The sequence below is a fragment of the Lissotriton vulgaris genome, chromosome 8 (genome assembly GCF_964263255.1).
Source record: "Lissotriton vulgaris chromosome 8, aLisVul1.2, whole genome shotgun sequence".
NCBI classification, from domain to species: Eukaryota; Metazoa; Chordata; class Amphibia; order Caudata; family Salamandridae; genus Lissotriton; species Lissotriton vulgaris.
Genome location: NC_141696.1, coordinates 1,402,158,533 through 1,402,183,933, shown reverse-complemented (window position 1 = coordinate 1,402,183,933; position 25,401 = coordinate 1,402,158,533). Strand labels below are relative to the sequence as shown.

The 25,401-nt window shown below is 39.3% G+C and overlaps 1 protein-coding gene across 5 annotated transcripts in view; it reads left to right on the top strand.

Annotated features, from left to right (window-relative positions):
- ERG (ETS transcription factor ERG) overlaps positions 1–25,401 on the top strand; it is a 454,845-nt gene that overhangs the window by 408,494 nt on the left and 20,950 nt on the right. For 4 of the 5 annotated variants that reach the window (XM_086935415.1, XM_086935417.1, XM_086935419.1 and 1 more), the window contains 3 exons: positions 5,196–5,276; positions 11,578–11,649; positions 20,989–21,051. In XM_086935415.1, coding sequence (XP_086791541.1) covers positions 5,196–5,276; positions 11,578–11,649; positions 20,989–21,051 — 216 coding nt within the window. The remainder of the gene's footprint in view (positions 1–5,195; positions 5,277–11,577; positions 11,650–20,988; positions 21,052–25,401) is intronic. The other variant, XM_086935416.1, reaches the window with a different exon arrangement.

The following is a 25,401-nucleotide window of genomic DNA, read 5'->3' as shown; positions in this document are numbered from 1 at the left end:
ACCAAAACCAGGAAGACGGTCACCCAGGCCCTCATCACTAGCCGCCTGGACTACGGGAACACCCTCAATGCTGGAACCACAGCCAAACTCCAGAAAAGACTCCAGCACATACAGAACGCTTCTGCACGACTCATCCTGGACATCCCTCGTCACAGCCACATCTCTGCCCATCTGAAAGACCTGCACTGGCTCCCCGTCAGCAAGAGGATCACGCTCAGACTCCTCACCCACGCACACAAGGCTCTCCACGACATGGGCCCGAAATACCTCAACAGCCGCCTCACATTCTACACACCCACCCGCCAGCTCCGATCCGCCATCCTCGCCCTCGCCTCCGTCCCACGAATTCGCAAATCCACCGCCGGAGGAAGATCCTTCTCCAACCTGGCGGCCAAGACATGGAACTCCCTCCCCACCCACCTACGGCTGACCCAGGACCATCTCTCCTTCAGGAAACAACTCAAGACCTGGCTGTTCGAGCAATAGCGACTCCCCCCCTCCCAGCGCCTTGGGACCCTAGTGGGTGAGTAGCGCGCTTTACAAATTTGTTTGATTGATTGATTGATTGTGAAGTGAGAATGCAAAAGCCAATGCGATGTCCATACGGAGTAAATACCACACGGATGGATAGCCTGCACATTGTGTGAGGCATTTTGGACACTCTGGCTAGGGGTGTAGGCACAGGGGTTGGCCACATACCATTCTGTGTACTATGCACCTACTAGCATTGGTCAAAGAAGAAGCCCAACAACAAACCAAAGACATACACAGACCTGTGCACGCAGCCTGTTTACTGCCTTTCCTCATATTGGTGCTCACACAGCAGCAGTTAAATGCATTGTTCATAGCATGAACTGAAAATACGCAGTAAGATGTATATGTAGCTTGTCATGTTACATCTATCTATCTCTCTATCTATCTATCTATCTATCTATCTATCTATCTATCTATCTATCTATCTATCTCTCTATCTCTCTATCTGTCTGTCTGTCTGTCTATCTATTATTACCTTTGTGTCTGAAAATAGGAAGATGTGAAGTTCTCTTTGTCATTCTCTTTAGCCCTCCCCAAACTATAAATAGTTTAAGTAAAATTAACAGTTTAAACCACTGTACAGAGTAGATTCGAGGATTTTCTCCCAGTTCTCAGAACGTCTTCACTTCAGTATGAACTATTCAAGTTCACCATTAGCATCTGTTTTTTTAGATGTACACATGGTGAAACTAGTTCAGTAAATGCGTGCAAAGAATAACATTAGTTCTTCCTCACAAAAAGCTCAGCACCATATTGTAGGTAACTAGAAGTAAATCATCCTTCATCTCTTCACGTTGTAGGAATGCTCTGCTAATTGTACTTGAAACATGCAACCTAACAGAGATTCATCTTTTGGTTTGCAGACCTTACAGGCTGCAAGGATTAAGGCTTCCACTTATATAGAAGAAATATATAATGATGAGCATATATATAAAAGCTATTAGAGTCAGTAAATACTTTTGCATAAACTATTATAATTGTGTGATTGAAAATCTAAGTTAATGCTTTATAAACATCTATACAATCTCTATCTCCTATACATAACATTTGAAATAGAAAACACAAACATGATGGTCTTGATTTAGAAAAAAACGTATAAATGCTAGCATGCATGCATGCCGACTCCCATTCACACATTATGATGCAACGGCTGGTTTACAAAACCCTCCACCTGGTCGGGTAAAGAAATGGTTAAAACTGGATGCACATATTGCCAGTTATAATAAAAGGAACTGTGGTGGAAGAACTATAAGATCTGTTCATTATTTTAACTTGATTTCAACTTTGTTAGGATGTTCCGAAAGGAAAATTATTTGTCTTCCCTTTATTTAACTATAACTAATTAATCCAGTTTTTTGTGAATTTTAAAAAGCTGGAAATGCTCATTAAACATTTTTAAAATAGGTCCAGTGTGTAGTAGTAAATTGAAGTTTAGTTAGAAAAAAATGTAATAACAATATTGAGTTTGAATAAATACTTAAACAATTCTATACATTTCAAAATATGTTTTACAAAGTTACAATTGATTAAAATGTTATTGTGGCAAATTCTCAATTACGGTGTCTAAAACATTGTATGAGTTTATTGAATGATGTATTTAACTTCGATTTTAAAAATGCCATTTGTTGATACATTTTAAATTCGTTTTGAAATATGAGGCATTGCATTTCAAGTTATCGGATTACAATATATTATAACATATTTTAATATTAGATAACACATTTATTTAGTTTCAGTTGAAATTATTACCAAAAAAATCTACCTGCTTAGGATATTTAATTTTGGAAAGAATAGGGACATTTAAAAAGTACACCAGCAGTTTTAAATGACTTGAATTGCTAATTAGAAAAGTCAAAAACATTTCAAAATAACATGTTTAAAACGTTAATAAAAGAGTACTTATGAAATTATTTAATCTTATAAGTGTTTAAATACTTTAAAAGGTTTTTAAGAATTTCTTCAACAGTGTAAATTAATTACAGTAGGATCTTTTTATTTTGTAAATAGCTGAAAGACACAGGTAAGAAATTCTAGCACAGGTTTGTGTAATGAATCTTGTTCGTCCATTTTTTTTTTTAAACAGATGAGTTACTTAAATAATTCAAATGTATTTGGGAGGTAAAATAAGTTTGTTTCAATAAGCTCTTACATATTTTAGCTACAACATTTTAAACATGTTGAAAGCCATTATTAAACTTTGCAATGTAAATGTAGTAGCTATAAGGAAACTGAGTTTTTAGGTCTTTGCAGTTGAGCACTTTGCAGAGAAAATGTTTATCATGTTAATAAAACTGTTTATCATGCTAATAACATCTTGGAAACATGGGGTCAATGCTGCATAATCTGAAGTGTGGGATTGGCTGAGACCACATTACTAAAATCTGAACATGACAGGTTGAGTGGTTGACATTGGGTAATTCAGAGAGGTTGGACATGTGCTATCTGGATGGTACGTGCATACAATGTGCCCTATTAATGAAAAATAATCATAAAGGCACTAGTGGAGATCTACATCCCCATCTCAACATTCCTTTACCATCTTTTTCTATTCACAAAGATTCACAGAAGTATGTCTGGAAAGATAAGCCAGGCGCTGGCTTAAATGCATATTTCTTGGAATGTGATATGACTTTTTCTAAGGGTTCTTACTAGAGTGGCATTAAAGGCTCCTGTGCAAATGCACATTTTGTTCCACAAGGATTTTTTTCTGCGTGGAGGAAACCCTTCCCCTACACCTCCACCACATTTAGGAGTGATGTGTTCTCTTTCACAGCTGAAAGGGGAGCTACTAAGACTCAGAGCATTTCCAGGTGGGAAAGGGATCACGGAGGTGTTTGGTAATGCTGACAAATGTACAGTTTATAGGCATTACCAAACCTCACATTGGGATTTACTGCTATTGATATCTCCACACTCATAGTAGAGACATTTGCACCAGTACATGTATTTACATCCTCCAAGACTCCCTTTGTGGATTCCTGGCAGGCATAAAAAGGTAAATTCAGTCACAAACATAGGGCCTAATTTAGATCTTAGCAAAGGGGAATACTCCGTCACAAATGTGTCGGCGATCCTGTTTGCCGTAGTACGTTCCCATTTTATCCTATGGAATCTTATAACGGTGGACGGGATATCCGTCATGTTTGTGATGGAGTATTTCATCCACTGCTATCTAAATAAGGCGCTTAGTTGTACTACCAATTCTACCGTGAATAGCCCAGCAGTCTGTTACCTATCTCTTAATAAACAGGGCCACATTGTATGTACCTGTGCAAGCTTTTGCTGTCTAACATCCACAGAAAATCACATAAAGACCAATAATTTGCAGAAAATGTGATCCTTCCACACATTTCCAGACATTTTTGCAGTTGCACATTTTAAGCCAAACTTTTATTTGTTTGCATATATTATGTCTGAAGTGCCTGCTCAGCGCAAATATTAATACATGAATCTGATACCTAATAAATAAAAAGTTAATTTGGTCAGATTCAACTTGGTTATATCTAATGATTAATGCTATCATCAAACGCATATTTAGGGTTGCCTTATTTTCATATTTCATGTCTTAGCCACATTGCACTTGGTTTCTCGTGCTAAATTAAACTTTCTTTAATAAGGCTAGTGAAAACCAGATTTACAAATGCAATGGGTTGAACTACACACTGATTAATACATTTATTGATAGGGTCCACAAATAGTCTACGTCTTCCACTTTGTGACAATTGCAGTTTTCCCATATATCTCCAAGACCCTACTTGATTGTAGATTTTACACTCCCCTTTCATCTTATATGCTCAAAATAAGACATTGCATGCTTCTTTTGGGTATTTTTATATGTCAGTAGGTAACTGTCACTCCAGATCATCCTCAGCATGTGGACCTGCCTCAGTACTTCTTTCTTACCTCTTTCTTGCTTTAAGCACGTTTCTAAATGGTAGTGAAAGATCCATCAATTAACTTGCCTTGTCATGAGTAGGCATTCTAACCCTGTTCATTCATGTTGCAGCAAATGAAAGTTCTGGATAAAATACCACAAATTTGCCCCTGTTTGAACAGAATATTTTTTAAAGCATCAGTTAACGGCAAAGGATATTCCTCAGCCATGTGATCGCATTTATTTAAAAGGTTATCTTAAAAATGCAGAATTAAGAATATGGACGAATGAGTAAAAAAACTTACATAATGTGCTTATAGCACTAACCATTCTTGGTCAGGCTCTATTCTGTGTGATCCCCACCTTCTGTTATGTGCCATTCCAATAATTTGTTTATAGTGTACTGTAAGATATTCCAAAAATCCAAATAAATGATTTGAAGTATGAAGGAAAAGCAACATTTGCAGTTTAGAAGTGCATCTATTTAAAATGCTACTCTGATTCAAAGTATAAAAAAGCTTGTCTTTGGTGTCTTAATCTACTTTCACTGGATAACTGCATGTATATGCTCAGACAACTGAGCTGTCAGAAAACAGTGTGTGTTTGAAAGTAGTGACGGCATATGTTTTATCAATAAGTACCTTTTCTACACTGAACAATTATATATCTTGGCATATGATCAATTCTAAATAGGCCCTTATTGGGTATTAACAAAACATAAATTGATTTTAAGAGAAAGGTTTAAATTTACTTTTCATTAAGGTCTTTCTTTTGTTTTGTTTTGTAGCTCCTCTTCCACATTTGACTTCAGATGATGTTGATAAGGCCTTACAAAACTCTCCACGGTTAATGCATGCTAGAAACACAGGTAATGATGCCACTCATCCCTCTATGAGAACGCTGCATACAAGGCAAGAATCTTATGTTATTTGTAATACGACTCTGCACGAAGTAGCACACAGTGTGTTTCACATAAAACAACATTTTAATAATGGCGGCTCTACTTTAGAGATGCCTTATCAAACAAAGTCACAAATAAGCATAGCATCTATGCATGTAAAATATAGAAATATTCAGTTTACAAAGCATATACAACTAGCAACACTGAAACTTAGTTTACATTTATTATTCCCATGCTATCATGATGTGTATTAAAACCGATACAGCAGGTTTTCATTGAATACATTATTGCATGCACTTTAAAAGGTATGATGAATACTACATCCATGACCATAGAAAATGGATTACAATCCATCTAGTAACATGAATGCCCCAGGTAATTTGACTGGCAAAAGCCTATATTACAGAAAAATTTCCAATATTTGGATTCTGATTAGTCACTTCTTGTGAGTTATCTTATATTGAGACTTAGAACCTCATCAGCATGCATGCAACAGGGTGTTAATTACAGGAGATGCAAAGGAAGAGAGACCTCAGATTATTTCCAGCTGAACTCTTTTACTGTCATACATGTCGACCCTTCATTTTGAGACTATTGAACAGCGAAAGACAGGCTCTTTATAAAGATAACATGTGAATATAATTACCTCCTAATACTTTAGATAAAGGTTATGTTACTTAAAAAACACATGTAAACAGGTAGCTTGAAATGTTCTTTGCAAAGGAAAACCCTGGTCCTTTTAAATAATTAGTAATACTGAGATGCTTTTCTGCCTAATAGTCTAATTAGTTCCTTTAAAATGTGTTCCTGTTAGTGGAGTCAATATTTACAAAAGTTTTGATTAATATGTAGTGCTTGAGATGAAATGGGAATTATACAAGATCCTATAAACAAAATGAGTTATACGAGGTAAAGGACATCCTCAATTCTTCAAAATGTTAATCGCAACTCCAACAGTTAACATCCGGCTAACGAGGGGCCAAGTGAGTGGGCCCAGCCCAGCCACGGTCAGCTGCATGTTTGGGCGCAGACAGGCCCGCCCTTGGCTCGGGCTTGGCCCGGGCACACCCGCATGTGTCCCATGCTGCAGGAGCCCTAGCTGGGTTATGAAGCGCCTAATGGCGTAGAAGCAGCTGCAAAGGATGCTGGGGCACGTAGTCCTGGTCCTTCGCCCCCTCTGATATACACTTGCATCACTCCTCACTCAATCCTAACTCATTATGCTTTATTATTATCAGCCATTTGCAGCATGCACTTGTCCTATGTTACATGCTAGTCCTGTAAGCTTCTCCACTGGCTTTATTTTTGATAAGGCTCAGGAAATTCACGTTTCTTAAATTCCCACTTATTCCCATTTGCCCAACAGATTGAAATTTGTGGTTAATATTTCATAACTACACAAATAATACCCAACTGTTAATGAATCTATTACAGAACAATCCAGGCATAACTTTACAGAATGTTTGTGCCAGATTACCCGCTGCCCATATGTGAACAATTTAGGTTTAATTCATCCACAATGAAGACCTTGTGCGTTTATGATACAGCTGAGAACAAGGCTCACATTTCTGGCACATGGAGCAGAGTGTCTTTACTGAGCGAGGTGCTTTTTGACAGTGATCTATCTATAAAATGCCAGGTTGTAGTAGTTATTGTACAAGCCTCTTTCTAATGTAGGCCTAAAATTTATTTTTTTACAATGCTATTATCTTCCCTGTAAAATTCAAACAAGAATTGCTTTTGTGTTATCATCTTTGAAGTGGAAAATTTAGTTAATGGGGCTCTTCAAAAATAGTTGATTGATGGACTTCAAAGGCCAAATGCTGCTGCAAAATTTCTGCTGAAATATCTGACTACATATTGTAACTCTGGTTCTAAGAACTCTGCATTGACTGCTGCCGCAAGACATCTAGATATTACTGGGTTTCGCATGTTACACCAGACTCCTAATAGGATCCTCCTTATTCCATATTTTGGTGGTTCGCAAAGTCAATTATGGGTGTCTAAGGCTTCTCGGTACATGCAGACAAACTATCAAACGACTTGCCCTATCAGCCAAAAGATCTCATGAGCCCCCTATATGTCACAAGGTAAATTTCTTCAGTAATCTTTAAAATGTTTGTTGTACTTAGAGGGTATTGTATTGTATAGAATTATAGTATTTGCATAGAGTTTCATAACCCTAGTGAGACTCAGAGTCCTTCTAGAACCCCTATTTGTTGGCATGGCTAATAAAGTAGGGGGGTTTAGTCTGACTTATATGAGATCTGTCTGTCATGCATGAACTGAAAGGAATGGTTCAATTGAATTGCAATTTTCTTGAAATTTTGCTTGCTTGTGAAGAGTGACACAGAGGTATAGCAAACAGTGGGGACTGTTGATACATATCGTCATACTTTTATTTGATGTGCATGATCAAGTCATTTGTTTGTCAGTTCTTTACCATCCTCTGGAATTCAAGTGGCTGTATTGGATCCTTATTTTTGATGGGAATTAGTTCTTGTACTATAGAAAGAACTAGAGGGAGAGAGGGAGCCACACAGAAAGACACCCAGAGACACAGAGAGAGAGCGAGAGAGAGAGAGAGAGAGAGAGAGAGAGAGAGAGAGAGAGAGAGTTGTCACCAAAACCAGCCTTTCTAAAGAGACAAGTCTAATCTGGCATGAATTCATGGATGACCCGGTGTGTGCCAGAAAGAATGAATTACATGCATCTGGGCACAGGCAGTCAGTGGAGTGCTCACAGGGCAGCAGAGATGTGGTTGTGCATACATAAATGCCTGAGTTATCTAGCATCCACATTCTGGATTGTCTACAGTCTGAGCATGATGGTGACCTGGACCCAGTGAGGGAATCCTAGAGGTGATATGATGTGACATAGAGTTTGCTTGATATATGCCCTTAGTTTGGTGAGGCCATGCTGATTTAATAGTAGAAAGGTACAATCCAGTCATTGTCTATAATAAAGGTTGCACCTCAGTTTAGCACTGTAGCATTAGGTCAGTGGACCTTGTCAGTTAACTGTGGCAACAATTTTACCTTCGCCCACATGCTGAGGCATTGCTGAATGTATAGCTCATGTTACTTTGCATTTTGGTACTTGTATTCCTGCATTTGTAATGAGGAAAATAAAACGACATATATCAGAAGGCAGTCTATCCTTACGCTTTCCAATATGTCCCCTTCCTTTTTCTTTTCTTTACTTCCACCTTTGTAAAGTATTGCACTGCTGTGCAGTGTGGTAAACACACATACGTGTAAACATAGACCCAGGAATTTCATAGCATCTCTCATAATATCTTGGTAGCTCCAAAGAAAAATAAGCAGGAAATACACACATGATAACGCAAAGACTAATGACTAAAGTTTGTGGGAAATACATTTGTCAACAGTAACGTTATCAGGCAGTTAACAGGTTTACGTGGTGTGCTTTTAGCTAATTATGGGATCCCTTTGTAGAGTTGACTTCAAGACTGCACTTTCCTTCAGCCACAGACAGCGATAACATTGTGCAGGCTGAGTTCCACGAGGCCTTTGCTGGCCAGAAATGCTTATGATGTTTATCGAAAGGGAAAATTCTTCCTGAGTTTTGGTGACATCACCCACATATAACTGCCGGCTCTCTAGGTGCTTTAAGAGCTCGTATACCGTTTTGATGTTGCTGTATTAACCCCTTCCCTGCGGCGGTAATTCCCCCATGGTTCGGGGGCGGAGGTGAGCGCGGCGCCAGAGTGCTCGTGATGAGACCAGCTCGTCAAGAGTCACAGTGGAGCTGTGCTCATGACGAGCTGGTCTCGCCACGACCCCGCTCACTGATTAATTCGCCCGCACAGGCGGGGAATCAATCGCGGTGGGTGGAGCGGATCCATTATGACGAGACCAGCTCGTCAAGAGCACAGCTGTATTATGACTCATCTCGTCATGAGCACCAAAGAGGTTAAAGCTACTCTGCAGACTCCTAGACATGGTGTCCAGCCTGACCATGGCTGGTGTGTTTTTGTGATGAGGAGGCATGCGACTGGTGTGTTTTTGTGATGGGGGAGCATGCGACTGGTGTGTTTTTGTGGTGGGGGAGCGTGCAACAGGTCCCTCCACACACCTCCAAATGAGATGTCACTATGTTATAAATGCCTGGTTGAGTTGTATGGTTTTTGCATGTAATAGTTTATCCTGAGCCGCCGTTAGGCACAGTATGCCATTAAAGTCACAGTTTAGTTCCTATGTGCTTACTGACTCCTTCAGCTATTTTAACAATAATCTTCCGCTTCTAATAAGAAAATATTTTACCTTTTGCATCTTTCTGCGCGTTGACGCTCACCCCTGTCTTTCATACCATATGTTATTGCATGCTGGCATCTATTAAACAAGCACCGTCAAAGCCAATAGATTTGATATGCAGCTTGAGTTCCCAAAAACATTTAAAGAAAGCCTATTGTAGGTAAAACACAAAGCCAAAATGTACTTTTTGTGTACAAGATATGAATGAAATGATTTATTATGTGATGATATTCTTTCATGCATTACAATGCAAGCACCCCATGAGAGGTGGAGAAGTGCAGGAAACAGCCAATAACACACAATGAGAGAGATAGCTACTACTCTGGGTGTATCTAATGTTCAACCTGCGTATGTTTTAAAGTATTAGGTACAGTAGGTCAGCAGAAAGCTGTGCTGTCAAGCCAGACCTAAAAACAGAGGAGTGTTTGTAATGTGCAGCAGCAGGCCTTTCAGCCCCTTTCCATTCAATCCTTACTTCTGTGCCTGACTCCTACAGCTTTCTTCTCCTATCCTGCTCACTCATTCTCTATCCAATCTTAGCCTTAAAATCAGCATCGTACTTACACTCCTTTCTCATTCATTTCTCTGTGCTCGCTATGCAAATGTGACGTACAATTTGCAAATCACCATTACGCGACACACCATCAGCTGGCTCTTCAACCACTATTCCCCGACATGAAGGCAACCATAAAGACCCCCTGGTAAAACCCAATTAGATTAACCTATGCCATTCTTGCCAACTTGCCTCAAATTTTACTGCACCTCTTTTTCACCCACAGTCATCGGGAGGCAAGTTACATTTTACTAATTAAGCATCAACAACTTTTTAAACTACTTCTAGACTAATTTTCACCATATTTTCTCCATGGAGACAATCTCGAACCTTTGCACATTAGCCTACCAAAGTATCTGACCTTCTTTCTGATTCTCCTGCTGTCTTGGAAAAGGTTCCCCACAAAACCATGGTGGCAGCAGCTCTTTTTAAAAAAAAAAACAAATGTTATCGATTTTATATTTTGAATGATGAACATGGACCATCATGCCGTCATATAGTGAGTGAACAAAAGATAAAAGGACAAATAAGAAAACAAATACCTGCATGTTCATTCCTGCCCCACCCTCCACCCACATTCCATCAATAATCCATCAGCATCTCTGACCTTGTTACGAACCTTACTCTTCTCACTTTACACCATCATTCATGGCAACATCATCCCCTCTTTCGATCCTGTTTTTGCTTCCATGCATTCATCTATCACACCCAAATCATCAATGATCTTTTTCCTTCACCACACATCTCCTACATCAAATGTCTAACTATATAAGTCCTGTTCAGCACTGTTTGGCAGTAGCCTGCAAACACATATATTATGTACCGTGTTTATTGTTGTATCCACTTCACAATGATGCATAGGGCCACTGTCATGTGTCTATTCACCTTCATCCCCTTAATAACCACAGTTCCAACAACTTTACTTCCTATAGACTCCTCTTCACCTCATATTTTGCTGTGCTAAAATGCTGAACAACAGTGTAATCCCCTGGTGGCAGCTCTACAATACCAGCCTTGTCATAGGCTTCCCACACTACTCCTTCATACCGTGAAAAAGTTATTTATTTTGCCACAGGGGCAATGTTCAAACACCAGACTGAGCCCTTTGCACCTTTCCTAGTCCAAGTGTTCAAAACAGTTTTGATCTTAGCCCAGCTCTGTCTTGCGCAAACAATCCCATGCATACAGCTGGACATCTCTCTAAGAGCTACACCTGCTATTTATTCCATTTGCAGATCCACAATGACTCTTCAGCAAACTATACTCTCCTGAGCTCTGTGTTTCTGAAATGTCTTAGTAACTAGAGCATTGTTTACCTAGGGTAATAATATTGTGAATTAGTTTATTTATTGCCAATATTGCATCTTAAATATTCTATGACATGCTGTAGTTGATTAAATCAGTGGGAAGCTCATGTATGTGTCTTGCTTACTTTTAGGGGGTGCAACTTTCATTTTCCCAAATGCTCCAGTTTATCCTGAGGCAACGCAAAGAGTTCCAAGCAGAACAGGTATGCCTACGAGAGGGAAGGGCAGTCAATTGTATGGTGATCGCTTATTTATAATGCAGCTATTCCTGATGGTGGCTTGGTAGCTTCACTAATCATTGTGAACCAGTTTGCAAATATTTTTGAAAATGTTTATTTTACTGTATGTTACTTTTAGCATCTTCTGCAGACTTCAAACTTTGGAATGTCGGGGATCATAATGGAAAGAACGTGACCTCTCAGGGCTCTCTCCTCCACAGGGGCAATAGCATTGCCTAATCTGAGATTCTTTAGCAGCTGAAAAATCTTGTCACAGGTGATATTAATGGGCCTGCTGACCCCCAGAGGTTTACTGTCATTCTCATATGTGTGGTATCCAAACCCCAATAATAATCTGAACCCCAATATTTCAACACCCCAAAATTCGGCTCCAATGTCTCCAGTTAATCTAGCAGCTAGAGACTACACTCTGATTCAGAATAACACAATTTGGCGGAGCTAAACAGAAATAAATGTTGGAAGCGTAAAAGACAGAGTTCTAGGCCAAAATAGGGCAAAAATATAAATGTTAATACAAAAAAGTCAAAATGCGGTACAGAGAAAATACATGGAATGTCATGAAGGCTCAAATGCAGAATTCCAAATAATGTAAAATCATAAAACTAATTAATCCCTAGCTAGGCAGAATCTGAACAAAAAGTCATAGTGTCAAACTCCTAAAGTTGTACTGAAAAATCCCATATAGATTCTAAGACAAATGGACATAGAAAATGAAAGTCTCCAGCAACAGCAGTCCTAACAACAGATGTAAAACCCAACAAAAACTCAAAAGGAAAGACCAAAAGGAACAAGAACAGCTAAAGCCCAAGAGTTTTTATATACAAATCACACTTTCTATTATTAGATTCTGAAACTTCTGTATAGTATGATCAAAGCTAGGGTGCCTTTGGCAAATCAAAAACAACTGTGTACATTTTTTATGTTCTAACACTAAACTATTTCTATAGGTAAGAGAAATCTTCCTCACAGTAACTCCCATCCGGAGATGATCAACACAAACTGAAACATCTTTCTAAAAATAGCTCATAGAATTTGTACATCCACACTAATACTTCCAGCAGAAGTCATGAAATGATACTTGGGGTATGCAATCAAAGCTTCATTTACAATGCAAGCTTTTCAACAACATTGTATATCGTTATTACATTGACTTCATTCACTCGGTGCACCGGGCGTGGATATGATGGGAGAGATGACTTGCAGCGTGACACTGACTTGCTAGGGAGAGTGAGCAGGAGCAGTTTGAACACAGTAGCAGAAACTACATCCATATTAGAAATAATGACGTCTTGCATAAAAAAAATAAAAAAAGTATTTATCTCATTCTATACACCTCTAAATTAGCTAGGTAACTAGTTTCAAGTGCAATATCATTAGATCTTCAATTACGACTCTAGGGATCAATAAAAGCACTAGTTATGAGAAATCCATTTATACAAGATTAGCACAGTTTGCATATTTTTGAAAATGCTCTGACATAAGTATTTTCACTGGGAAATTGTGATCACAACACCAAGCAAGAGCTTCAGAGCCCCATACATGTCACAGCTGTCTAAAGATATCATTTGGACAGATCAATTGTATTCCGATGCATGCACAAATGAGGCTTTCAATGTCACCTATGATAACAGGTGATATTGTATTTCTTTCCTGTCTTTATGCATTATGCATTAGAATGGAAACTGATATATTATAACTCCTGCCTAGACAATATGTTACTTAAACAATGATCACACAGCACAGAATGTCCATGGTTTTCATTTGTGAACCTTAAATGATGCAAATGTTGCAACCTTTCACATTATTTAAAAAAGGATAGCTATATACAAATTGTAAAGCTTGTTAATACAAAATTATTATAAAAAGGAAATGCAATAGAATCCTTTATTTTTGTGCTGCTCATATACATAATGGCCAAATATTGACCGCATTTTAGCCACTGTCTCAGATTCTGATTTTGGATGGGCTCTTAATGCCTTAATATAATGATCATCTGATGAACTAAGACTACTGCTTTTTCCAACACATACTTTGGTTAGCACAAATATGGCACACCTTCTTGCATAGTGTGGAAGTTAGGGGGAATGTGAATTTAAACTGTCCTCCAAAGTGTTGACTGATTCAATAACATCAAGTCCATGTGATGCATCTGCTGGAAATGGAATGAAACAATGCAGGAGGACTCTTGTTCCGTGTCAAAGTCTATGTAGATTCTGGCCCTGAAAAAGATTAGGCTGCACACCTGTACATTTTAGATACAAAACAATAGCTTTGAACTATAGTATAGGCACCTAAGCTCCATCCATCCAACCATCCACCATCTATCTCACCTGGAGGAATTTTAAGATTGCAGGCCTAAATATGCTGGCTAATACCACTGAACATGTGAGAGTAGCAAGTCAGCCTGACTCCTCCAAAGGGGTTCCATGGGTCTTCACCCAGTTAAAAATCACATTTGCCCTTTTTGTTCTCACATATTGTTCTATCTGATTCTTTTGAATCTCTCAGCTGATATAGCTTGGAAGCTGCTGAACAGGCACAGCGTATTGCTCATTTTAAAATAGCGTCCTCTTGTTTTCCTATGTAGCTGCTATTAATTAAGAAGTTGACTGGCACTGTTCATGAAAATAGTTTGCCTCCATGAGGTGGTACTGAATAATAACCGTTGCCTCCATTTTGAGCTTGCAAATCTCAGTGCTGTAAGTTGCTGTTGGTTATCCAGGCCCCTCAAAGTGGTTATCCCTAGCCTTGATTATTGCATATTAAAAAGTCTCTAACAAGTCAATCCCTGAACCACAAGGGGTTCAGAATAATGATGCTTGCCTCCTGTTTTAGTGTGAATGGCTACAACCCTATCACGCCTTCTCAAAGGAGTCCATCCATTTTCTCCCAGTAAAGGAAAGAATACATTTGAAATCCCTCTGTGTCTTCCGTAAGAAATTGTGTTCCCAATACCTGGACCACTTGGCCAGGCTATTCAACCTTTATCTTCCTTTAAGAAAACTAAAATTAGAAAATCACACTTTACTCTCTATCCCACAACTCTGCTGCAAGAAGGACTTGTTAGATGCAAGGATCATCTCCGTCTGTCAAAAGCCCTCCCATTGCATTTTAGATTGGAAATGATCTTTCTCTCATTTAGAAGGTAAAACTTTTCATTTGATCATTTGCCTAACTATTGCTGTTGCCACTCTGACCCTTCTGGTTAGATTCCAAAATGCAGCTACTGCTCACCTCCTTGGGTGAATTTTACACTGACAACACGCTTTACAATTTTGTTCGTTTTATTGTCAATTAAGGGTTGGTGAAATTGAGTAATGTTTTCTTGCAAAATTTCACAAAATAGAAACATTTGACAAAGCTATGCTTATAGGAGAAATGCGGTTTGTTGGTGTTTCACGTGCTTTTTTCCAATGCTAGCACATGCTTTGGGTAAAAAAACATCTTACAGGAAACTGGCAGGATACTGGTTTGATCAGAAAATGTCTCTTGGCAAGATTTTGTCTATGCAAATTAGTCTTTTGCATAAAAAATTAATCAACATTGTTTCATGAAAATTTCAAGTGATTGCAAAAGCAGATTTTTGCTGTTCATTTAGTAATTACTTGGAACCACACAGCACAAATCGAATCCCATAAGAGAGGCATATGCGTTAATATACCGTTGGTCCCATCTGCCTTGTCCTTTGCTGAGCCAAGGTAATTTAATTAAAAAGAAAATTCTATAACTGTCATGTGAAATACCTTTCTTTTTGCCAACACATTTATTTTAAATTCATTTTTTGATTTGTCATTACTTTTTTAAGCATGAAGGGTCTGCGAATACCTATGTTTAACTTGGAAGGAAGATAGGGTTGTCTTACCTGTTTTTAACAGATATTTTTTGGACTGTATTGGCAAACAATTCCTGCTTATTAAAGACTCACCTATATCCATCTCCATCTATTACTGTAATGCTGGTCTCTGACATTCCCTGTAAAAAAGATAATCTTACATTTGATCACCTTCATATTTATTGATAATGTATGCTCATATATCATTTTAGCACATCTGTAGCACTCTTCAAATAGTAAGGACATGTGCCCTTTGTTCAAACTGGAATATGTTAGTACTAGAAGACAATATTACCAATATTACAAATGAGATATACCTTGCCTGAGATGCAAAATGCTCATCGGCTAAAACCAAAAATAACTGATTAACTGCTTAAAATCTAAGCTGAAATCAAATGAATTCTCACAAAATAAACACTTAAAAAAATTTGCAGTTGCAAACTTATCTTCCCTCAAATATTTGATTTACCCCAAGGCAGCTTTTCCATTGAGCTGAATCCCTAACCATAACTACTTAGTGGTTATTTACCACTACCCATTGCCTCTCTAACCTCCTCTGTTTTGTGCCCTCATTGCTGGTTAACCTGAGAGGGATGTCAAATAGGAGTATGGTGCTCTAGGAAGAGTAAGGGACATTATTCTAAATACCAGTGTTATAAAAGTATCATCAAACTACATGTGTAAGGGAATGGGGCAGCAGAATAACATTACAGCAAATCCAGAGCCCACCTCAACATCTTTGGCATTTTAATATTTTGCACAAGTGGATGGCCTGATCCATACAGCGTTTTTGTAAAACTAAGTTCAACCTAATGATGCAAACCTTTAATGCAATTTATATTCACATTTACAGAATAAGGAATGTTCGACTTTACACACACAAAAATGCTGAAGTGATGCAACCATTGCAGTGGGGAGGGACTCTTTAAACACAAACCTAGCTGCAGTTAAAGGTTTGTGAAGACTGGAGAGGAGCTTAAATTCATAGATTTCTGGGAATTTACTAATAATTAGGAGACCATTTTCTATCCTGGAAACACAAGAAACAAGTAGGTCTGTCCAAATGAGGAGGGCACTACTCCATGTTGAATGCCGGGTACAGGGTTCCTCCTTGTGAAAATATTTCCCCCTTAGGGAACGTTCAAATGCATATTTGTATTTCATTTACTTGTGTAGAACGCTACACCAATTATGCATGCAGACATTTTACACTTTGATTTACATGAGTTTCCAGGAACACTAGTGAAACTCTTTGAGAATGCCAAAATGGTCAGAAATACCACATGCACAAGTAACCATGCAATAGTTCTTTTCTGAATATGCCTATTATCCTTTGTGGATGGAGCCCTTAGCATTTGTTTCCCATAAATACCCTTTGAATGTGCTCATTCAGAGATTGATCATAAATTGGGTGTGAAATGCCTCAATCATAATTTGAGTGTGAAATGCCTCAGTCATTCTCTGTAACCCTAGGTACAGACCCATATAACCACGTGCACATTTTATACCCACTGCAAATTAACGATCTATATGTGCTTATTCCTAAGAATCGGGTATCACTATCTTTGTGAAGAACTCAGACAAAAACTCTAGCCTTCAAAGTAACAGTGAAAGTCAGAGATGTGACACTACAGGATTACCCACCCATAGGACTGAAACGATGACCCACTATGTGTTACTTCACAAAGAATACGAGGCGTCTCTGAGGATTTCTGAGATGTCATAGCTTACCTACAGTATTTAGATACATGAAGTTTTACATATTTGCAAAGTAACATCCATATATGTTGCAACACATAACCTGTAAGTGCATTTGCACTTCCTACTCACATATATCCTGTAAGTGCATTTGCACTTCCTAACTAGTTTTTCTTTATTTTTTTTCTATGTGTAAAATATTTCTATTGTCCATTATTCATATAATAAAACCCTTCCCCTACACTGCCAATGACGCTGGGTGGTATTCCACTTTACTGGTTATAAAGCAGATTTTCTCCTCCCATTAGTTGGAGTAAATCTCTGATCTTTTTCAGGGGAAAACTATGGTGCAAACGTTTTAGGAATACTCATAAATAAGTGAATTTGTTGGTGTTTGCCATTAATTATAGGTGCCCCGACCCTGGAACAGACGCAACCTGTCATTGTAAGATTTAATGACATGGAAAATATACTCTTTCTTTTTTTAATTTATGCAATTAAACATGTATGTTAAGCTTCAGAAAATGCAAATATAAAACCATATCTGTTAATTAACTGACAGTAAACCCAGGACAAAGTTGTAGTAATCTTTATATTTCAAACTACTATAGAACACTTTAAATACGTTGGTAATAGTGTCATCTGGGATCAAACAACAATATAAAAGACTTACTAATTTAGAACAGTAGGATTACATGGAAAACGTAAAGAAAAAGTACTAAGTAGGCCTCTGTGGTAAAGAGTTACTGAAGAGTCATTGGATATTTGGAAACTTGTGGAGTGGCTGAATAACTGCACAGGAAAAAAGCCTACTTTAAGCATCTTATAGGGTATAACAACCAGTATTTTGGCCTATTTTATTTTTTTTCAGCAAAATAATTAAGATCTATTTTGAAGATATTTTTATTATTAAAAATGTAATGTCAGGGCAGTTCATGAAATTGAAGAATAATACGTTTTGCCCCCTAAAGGTAGAAGAGTAGTAATTTACCATATCCCTAGTTTTCATTCCCAATGTTAGAAAAATAAAGCTACTTTCACAAGGAATATCAACTCACCGTGACAGAGGTTACTACGAAAGCATCAGCTGACCGGTACTCAGGTTGCCTTCAGTATGGTTTAATGATTTTTGGACAATATGGGGTGGATACTGGTTGGGCAGAACAGTCACCTCAGGTGAAATATTACTCTATTCAATTACAACTAGCCTGGAGTTCCTGGATTTCCTTGGTATGGGAACACCTGAGACCATATTTTACCACTGAAAAAATACAGCCTGTAAAATCACTTTTAAACTGGAATGTAAGTCCAGCCAAGCTCTTTGCCCTCATCCAACCATCGTATAATACTACGGGAAGCATGTAATGCCCCCCACACTAACACCTCCTCCTCTTCCGTCTTACACCATCTCTGCCCCTTACTCCCCACACCACTCACCACTGCAATTAAACCTGCTAAATGTAGGTGGTAAAGGGCAGTGTTATTTCACAAAGAATTGGGAATTCTGTGCAGAACATCCCCTTGACTAGCCCAGTCAGCTCAGTTGTTGCCCATTCTGGGGCGATTCATTCATAAGAGTCAGAATTATATGTGAGGATATTGGCTGGAATCATTTTTGCCACAATAAATCCCTGCACTACAATCAACATTACTTGTAATTGGGGCTCATGGTATTAAACAGCGGACCTTTAGAATGATTAACAGTAAGTGCATCATCATGGCTGTGAAATCAGTAATGGCACCGTGTTGCCTGCTAAAAGAATTGAGTGTTAAAATACCATCTTTTTATTAGGCAAATCTAGGACAAGCTAATTTATATCTCATTGAGCGGGCTACTTTGGTGTTTAATATTAACCCATTTGAGGGGTATCTCAGATGTTTTCCCCTATAAATAATTTTTTGAAGAGTGGTAAAAGACTAAATTGGTGACAAATGGGACTCAAGATTTCTTTACATGCCTTAATATTTCTACTGCATAATAATTAATCATGTGGACAATCCAGTCATTATAGAATTTGAGAAGTCATAGATAATATGGCAAAAACATATAGAATACATTCAAAACAAACCTTTGCTAACAAACACATTATGGTTGGGTAGGTAGTGCTCCTCAAAATAATATGTCTGACTGAGTAATGTGGTACATGTTTGTAGAGATGTGCTCTAAAAGGACTTATAACATATTTTGCAGTCAATTTATAAAGAACAGACCTGGCTGTGACAGTATTAATATTACCAGCAGATATGCCTCCATTGCTTAGAGTACGGCTGGGAAAGCTGTTGCATAACCATCTCTAATATTGTTACCTCTCTTCAAAACCACATATACCCTGAGGAACATTAAGGCAGCCAAAAACCCTTGCAACAATTATGAGGAAGCCTAAAGCTATTGGCTGTGAAAATCTTCTTAATTTCTTTCTACAAATGTAAAAACAAAATCTAGTAATTGTTAACTAATTACCATACTTTGTTTGCTGATCTGACGACATTCTGACAAATTTAAAATTGCAGACAAAATCATCTGGAATTCTGGTTTTGAATCCTGGCTTTCCAAGTTCACCAAAGAGAGTAAGGCTTGGCAAATAACTTGAATTAAGAAAGAACAAAACGTTAAACAAGCAGCTGGTAGAAATGCACAACAAGGAAGCCATTGGCATACACTGGCATACAAATGGATTTCAATGGACTGGATGCATTGATGGTCTTAGTCTGAGAGTATAAAAGCCTAACAAAAAAATGAGAAAATACCTGGAGACATTTGTATGCTTAATAGTCCACTTAAGCCTTGTGTTTAACATGTCGCTTGGCACTTTGATATTCAAAGAAGAGACTATTTGTCAGAGGATGTATGCTTACTTTTCATATAATGTTGGTGTTAAAACAATCTAATTAAGATCTCATTTTATTTAATTTCCTGTAGAATTATTGTTTATTTTTTCAGTTTTTGTTAAGATTTTGCAACAGATCTTCTTGGTTGTGATTGGTTAATGGAGCACATTTCTTGCCTTTGATTTTAGAGGGCAACATTTCTTGTTATGATTGTGAAAATATACTGTGAAATTTAGATGAAAGAGTAAACGAATCACAGTTTCAATATTTAATATCCTTTGAGAATAGTTACTGTTTCTTGCTTATGAATCTCATTATTTAGTAGATAAGAGCATCTACGGGCTGTGCTGACCAATTTAGTCACTAACTGCATATTGATGATAATGATGCCCTTGAAGTGTATGGCTCACTCGATAGAGGTCCGGGACAGCCCCACGTCACAAAAATAAATAGCACCAGTGGCATGCCTGTAGAACTGGGTGAGGGACACAGCTGTCAGGAGCACACAATACAAATTTGAGTTTAATTGTGATGTCTCCCCCCTTCTATAGTATGTTACTTTGTTCATGAAATATAGATGTGCCTTGACTCAGTCACTCCTTAAAACATGAGGCAGTTTTCATTAGAGAGTCAACACCAGTATGTATGCTGTTATGAGAGCCATCATTATAAGGACGCCAGGCTCTGTATTGTAAACCTCCGCAATAAATCTTAGTAGAATTGACTCCGGCCAGCATTTCTTTCTTAATTAACATTTTATATGTTCCATTCAAGTACCACTGAAAAAGGTACATCAATTCTATTATAGTAGTACGTATTTTGTCACCTGCATTAAAATGAATTTAAGAATTCTTTGGGGAAATAAGGCAATTTAAAAAGAGATTTGGAGATACTCACTTCTTTTCAGTTGGTTATGGTTGATCTGGATTTGTTTTGTTCCACAGATATGCCTTATGAACCACCACGGAGGTCCGCTTGGACAAGTCACCCTGCACCCCAGTCTAAAGGTGTAGTATTTATTGCATGCCATGATTTGTATGTATTCAACTGCAAAGAATTTTTGGAATAGGCATTTTATATGTATGTATAGGCATTTTATATAGCGCACTACTTACCCGGAGGGTCCCAAGGCGCTTCGACCGCTGCAAAACCCTTCCTGGCTTCCCTGAGAGATGGTCCCTTAATGGGTATCTCCAGGGTGAGACCAGGCATCCCCGGCGGTCTGGTGGGGCCGTTAGTGAAGATGAGGCAAGCTAATGCCCAGAGTTGCCGAGTGTGATCGCTGATCAGAGTGGGCACCGAGGCGAGAGAATTATCGAGTCCGCTGACCCTGGTCCAGAAACCTGCCGCGCCGGGAATCGAACCCTGGTCCCGGGCCGTCCTCTGCTCTCGGGTCTGCCGCCTCTAACCAGTGAGCCACACTGGTTATATTCATTAACAATCAAGATACATTTGGCCAGATTCAGAAAAATATTTTTCCTGTCAGTGCTAATGCGGAATGTTAAAGAAAATGTATGTGCTTTTCTGTGTCATACCCATATTGTTGTATACTCAAATGATGACTCATCCTCTACCTGGGAGAAATATTGTGTGCACGAAAATGTGTGTTAAATTTTCATTGTCCTCAAATGTTTTATTGATATTCAGCAACTCCACTTACATTTGAAGACGGGACTCTCCCATTCCTTTACTTCGTCCCACTTATCTACCCAACTCACATTTGTTAAATATTATTTTATATTTGTAGAAAACCCCACAATATGACCTAGGTGGATAGACATTTGCTTCCCAAAGTTGCCTTTCTCAACCCAAGTCATAAGAAAAATAGTTGGTTTTATATATTTTGAAACATTTTTCATGTCCCAACATATAATAACCTCTTTTTTATTTAGTACCTTCTCCCATGGGTTTAGCATTACAAAGAACTATTCATAGGTGTTGTTAGCACCAAACAAATTCTATAAAAGTTACTAATATTGGATGGATGAAAGATGAAGTCAACAATGTCAGGATCTGTGGTTGAACATAGTTCTGAGCAGTGAACTAATAACTCTTGCTAAGTGGCCCCAAATTAGATACTTTATATAGGGCTGATTTATAAGGTTTTTCTTGATACAAGGCATACTTATTATAGAAAAAACTATAAGTGGCACAAGGTAACAATATGGTTTATCTGCCTATGAAGAGACATGGAAGCAGTGCAAGCATACTTTATGCTTATGTACATTGCAACTAAGAACCTAATGGTAGATGCACTTAGAGCTATAATGGTAATGGGCAATGAAATACAATGCAAATTAGGTCCTTATCCACAAATAGTAACCTTTTGGGTATCACAGAAATGTAGGAATGTGTGTCTCACTACTAAACCCACACCCAAGGGAATCAGTATGAATTATGTAGAAAGTGTGGAACTGTGGACCAATCTGTCAAACTTTCAGATTACATTTGTAAAAGAAACTGCAGTACAATAAAATTACTACAATACAGGAGAAAGGTTATAGTTAAAAAATGTTTAAATGTTACGCATATATAATGTCTGCCTGCTGTAAATTTTGCACACATAGGGCCTTATTTACAAGGCCATTGCACCGCTGGTGCATCACTTTTTTTGATGCATTGGAAGCGCAGTGCACCTGCCCATATTTACAATGCCACGTAAAGTCACCCTGTGTGACTTTTCATGACATTGTAAATATGGACCCCTTTCAAGCATTACTCAGGGTGTTCTCATGCAACATTCATGGAACCTGGCACAGTCCCAAATATACAAAGTTTTGTAAAGCTCAGAATGCGTCAGAATCCTACGCCTCCCTATGGGAGGCATAGGAGTGGCGCAATCTCCTAATTTTTTCCTCTTTCTATGCATGCTGCATTCTGCAGCAAGCATTAAAAAAGAAAACGTTGCCAATGACTGTTTTTGTACAGGAAGAGGTCCCTTTCTTCACAAAAACAATCATCCTCGCATTGTAGGAACCTTTGCAACATGACGCAAGGGTGCCTACGCTGGCGCATGGCAGCCACTTGTACGCCAGCGCAGGGGAAAGCACATAGATACGTCATGTTGTTGTTAATACGATCCATCAGCCCCAGATACTTATTTCAAGGAGATCTGTGAGACACTTGCTGATTATTTCGTGCGAAAAGTAGAGACCATATATAGGTCCTTTACTACGGGATCGGAGGTGATACCTATAGGACGAGCAAGTGAAGTGAAGCTCAACTTCTCCACCCCTCACAGTCAGGTTTTCGAGCGAACCACTCCACGGAGTCCGCTTTGCTTTTCTCCACGGAGCTGCTGCGTAGGAAAGTGGATGAGGGACGGACGGCCGCACTGTTGCTGTTAGATCTTAGTGCGGCATTCGATACCGTATCCCATCCTATACTACTGGCCCGCCTCAGGGAGGCAGGGGTGGTAGGCCGGCTCATGCATGGCTGTGTTCGTTTCTTGCAGACAGACGTTTCCAAGTCCACTGCCCACCTTTTAAATCAGAGGTACGCTCTTTAAAGCAGGGGGTTCCACAGGCTCTATTTTGAGCCCCACTTTATTCAATCTCTATATGGAACCCCTTGCGAAGTTAGTGGTTGCTTACGGGATGGAGATTGTGTCCTACGCGGATGATACTCAACTGGTGGTGACACTTTCTCAGCCCCCGGAAGAGGCGGCAGCGAATTTCTCCACTTGTCTAAGGGAGCTGGCAGGCTGGATGAATAACAACTACCTGCGCCTCAACGTGAATAAGACTGAGCTTCTACTGATAGGGAAGGCACCATCTATATGGCCGAGATACCCGCCACCCCCTCTCAACACAATCCCCAAGAATTGGGAAACCGGAAACAGTTCTTGAACTTTTGGAAGGCGGGAAGGGAGTCACCCTTCCCGGCCGTGTTTATTAAAATATGAAACAAAAGAAAACATTAAAATAACAGTTTCATATAATGTACAATTTCATTTCCACATTACGATGTTGGCTAACCTTAACAGATCTCTAATACAAAGGTTCTCCTAGCCGAACTAACATCCTACAAAACATTTGACTTGAAATTGTACATCCTAACGTTAAGGGCCAACGGCAAGGTCGTAACCGGTGTCAGATCCCTAAACCAGAAATACCCCCCTCACTTGTGAGAGGGGCGACCGCACAGAGGCGTACCTCAAGTGCATTTACCAATTTCCCTTTGTACTTGACGGGGGCCCAAATAAACTCGACGCCATTTAACGGTCGTTCGAGGACTCGTGTGAGGTGTCTAAAAGGTAGCGTAAACCCCCTCCCGCACCCCACACAACTTACCCATCTGCCGTCGCAGATGTCCTGGCCCCGGGAAATTCCCCAGGAGGGGCCGTAGCCCCTCCTATCCAGGAAGGGGCCTTGACCACCTTTCCTTTCCTTCCGGCGGCCTCTCCTTAGACAGGACCGCCTCCCCATTGAGGGGCCAATTGGCCACCTCCCCCGCGCGCTCCCATCCGTAATGGGTGACGCCCCCTCATAGGGATCTTCCAATTACTGCTCACCGATCATGACCTTACCGCCCGACCAAAATAAATACGACAGTTTTACCTAAGTTACTAAGATCTCTAAAGCAAAACAGCATTTATTATCAAGCGTAAATACTGATCAATCCTTGTTCAAAATTACTTTATTAGCAAAACATACTGAAAATAATCAATCTTTATTGCATCGTTTAAGAACTATCACGACAATCATCACAACCTGTAAGAAAGCAGAGAAAACCAAAGATACTATATCAACTGTATGTACAACGAATCGCTGTCCTCAGGGGCTGGTGGGTGGGTCAAAATTGCTCTTCGTTCCGTCTCGAGCTCACGTGCAGCGGGGAGGTGCAGCTTCAGAGCACAGGAACAAGAGGATGCTTTGTTGGCTTCCGCTCCTTTTATCCGTCTTCAGGGTGGGCGTGAACCTGCCCCCGCCTGCCTCCAAGGGCGTGGCCGGCCGTGTTGGTGTCTAGGCCAGCCCACTCTAGGGCGGGAAAAAGGCGCGCCCCGGCTACGCCGCTGCGGGCATACCAGCCGAGACTCGCCTCCCGCCCAAGATGGCTTCCCGGGGGGATCGTGGTACTCGACCATACGTTCGGGGGGACCGATTGGTCGCCCCTTTCCATATGGCCGAGATACCCGCCACCCCCTCTCAACACAATCCCCAAGAATTGGGAAACCGGAAACAGTTCTTGAACTTTTGGAAGGCGGGAAGGGAGTCACCCTTCCCGGCCGTATTTATTAAAATATGAAACAAAAGAAAACATTAAAATAACAGTTTCATATAATGTACAATTTCATTTCCACATTACGATGTTGGCTAACCTTAACAGATCTCTAATACAAAGGTTCTCCTAGCCGA